We start from the raw sequence: 2216 nt of genomic DNA on the forward strand, positions 1-2216 counted from the left end.
AGATAACAAAACCAGGGTTTATATTATTTCTTGAAACGATTACACAAAGGTTCAAGTTCACCCTATACTATGCCTCTAATAGGCTACACCACATGTTACTATTCACATTGCTACTTCATAACTTGATCTTTGGATATGAAATCCTTATTCCTGATTCCTCGCGTTATTGTCTGCTTCGTCAAGGATCATGTGGAATGCCCTTGGATTTGGCAGTGCCTCTATCCTTGCTGCTCCATTTTTCTTTGGGCAGTCTCTAGACATGTTCACGTCGTGAGTTCTGACACAGATTGAAGTTCTTGCCCCAAACTTCAGAAATTTATATATGTCGAATACGAGCTCCGTTTTCGACGTTCTTTATATCCACGTGTAGGTGAGATTATGCTCTATAACTTTCATTTAGACTCTGTCGGCCAATTTTGATTTCATTTTTAATATTATATTTTTAGTAGGCTGGGACAGGAAAACTCCGTTATAAATTCATAACTTCTTCATCTGACGTCCGTTTTCGTCTGTCTTTTTACTGTGGCACTAATAGCGACGAGATCTTCGATTCTCGTTTAGATTGTTTCGGCTAAAAATCACTCGATCTCATATTCGAACTTTGGGCTGCATACTACTAAGCTGAAACTTAGAAAAATCATAACTTCCTCATACGAAGTCAGATTTAGATGTTCTTTTTATGCACGCTCTCGGTTTAACGTATTCTAAGACTTTCGTTTAGATCGCTAAAGCCAAATATCTCTCTATCATAAATTCACTATTTACGTCGCGCTGTGTCGTGCCGGTTCTGTCGCGAAACTTCGACATGTCATAACTTCTTCGTTATAACTCGGATTTCGGCATTCTTTATATATCCGGAATCCTTGTCACGACCACTACAACTTAGTTAAGATTATTCATTCCAAATAATCTTCTATCAAAAAGTCAGTTTTGACGCTTATCATCTCTAAATTGACTAGACTGAATCCGCGGGCATTACAGGAAGTATCCTTGATGCTAGGATCTTCATGAGGAAGTTGATGATCAAGATCTTCGATTGTAGTGACGCTAGTTGTTACCTTGTCATCGTCGGTATCCTTAAGTCTTTACGCAAGATCTTCGATTTCTAGAATCATTATGTGGATTATCAGGATCCTGGTCTCTGGTGGGATCCTCACACAAGATCCTAGATTGGCTAAAGCATCTACTTCAGCATTGTCTTCTCTAGGAACTTGGTTTAGGTTGAATGCTTCGAATTCAAAAGCTAAAGTTTTTAGGATCTGGAAGTATAATGTTAGTCTTTTAACTTTTACTACTAAAGATCCATTAAAATGGTTAGTTATTAATAAAGAGTCGACATATACCTGACGATCCTTGATCTGAAGATCTTTGGGTAGCTGTAGTTCCATGATTAGTGCCTCGTATTCAGCCTCGTTATTGGTTGCATCCAACTCACAACTGAATTGGGGGGTAGGATATGCGCTTGTGGCGACTTTAGTATGATCCCTAGTCCAGTTCCTCTTTGGTTTGATGCTCCATCTCTAACCAGTTTCCATCTTCACATGTTTTCTTATTCTAGAAGTCTTTTAGTTTCTATCTCTACTTTAGGTTGTAGATCATTACTGAAGTCAGCCACAAAGTCTGCTACTGCTTGAGACTTTATCGTGGATCTTAGCTTGTACTTGATGTCGTATGTGCTTAGCTTCACGGACCACTTCTCCATCCTTCCTGGCATTTCTAGTTTTCTCATAACATTCTTAATAGGATAATTAGTTCTTACGTTTATTGGATGTGTTCCAAAGTAGTGTCTTAATTTTGTGGAAGCAGTAACTCGTGTAAGTATAAGTTTTTCACGGTGAGAGTACATGGTCTCAGGATCCAAGAGACTTATACTTACAAAGTAGATGGAATTTTGGTCCCCGTGAATCTGTTTAAGGCTGCCACTCTTGTTGTTAGTCTTTGAATATCCTTTATCGGGGATGGGGATCTTAGATCAATGATTTTTTTGATTTTCTTAGGACTTGCTTCAATTCATCTTTTGGTCACCATGTACCTAAGGATCTTTCCTGATCTCATTCCAAAGTGACACTTGGAGGGACTCAGCTTCATGTTATACTGGTCCAATATGTCGAATGCTTCTTCAAGATCCTTGAGATGGTCTTAAGCTTTCTTCGACTTGACCACCATGTCATAAATGTAGTCTTCCAAGGTATCCCCTAGTTTCTATTTGAACATCT

The 2216-nt window shown here is 38.6% G+C and overlaps 1 protein-coding gene across 1 annotated transcript; it reads right to left on the reverse strand.

The window, feature by feature from the left end:
- Positions 1–1085: 1085 nt before the first annotated feature.
- On the reverse strand, positions 1086–1846 carry LOC145131931 (uncharacterized). Its single transcript, XM_079066576.1, has 3 exons — positions 1583–1846; positions 1344–1520; positions 1086–1259 (listed from the first exon to the last, which is right to left on the reverse strand). Exons 1-3 carry the CDS (start codon positions 1844–1846, stop codon positions 1086–1088), a joined length of 615 nt encoding a protein of 204 aa, XP_078922702.1.
- Positions 1847–2216: the final 370 nt, after the last annotated feature.

Source organism: Lactuca virosa, chromosome 8 (genome assembly GCF_052849685.1).
Source record: "Lactuca virosa cultivar CGN04683 chromosome 8, Lactuca_virosa_CGN04683_v6, whole genome shotgun sequence".
Classification (NCBI taxonomy): Eukaryota; Viridiplantae; Streptophyta; class Magnoliopsida; order Asterales; family Asteraceae; genus Lactuca; species Lactuca virosa.

Coding starts and splice junctions, on each gene's coding strand:
- LOC145131931 (XM_079066576.1), bottom strand. CDS start 1,846: ATGTACTCTCACCGTGAAAAACTTATACTTACACGAGTTACTGCTTCC. Junction 1,521..1,582: donor GTAATGATCTACAACCTAAA/GTAGAGATAGAA, acceptor GAAACTGGTTAG/AGATGGAGCATCAAACCAAA. Junction 1,260..1,343: donor TTCAGATCAAGGATCGTCAG/GTATATGTCGAC, acceptor TTATACTTCCAG/ATCCTAAAAACTTTAGCTTT.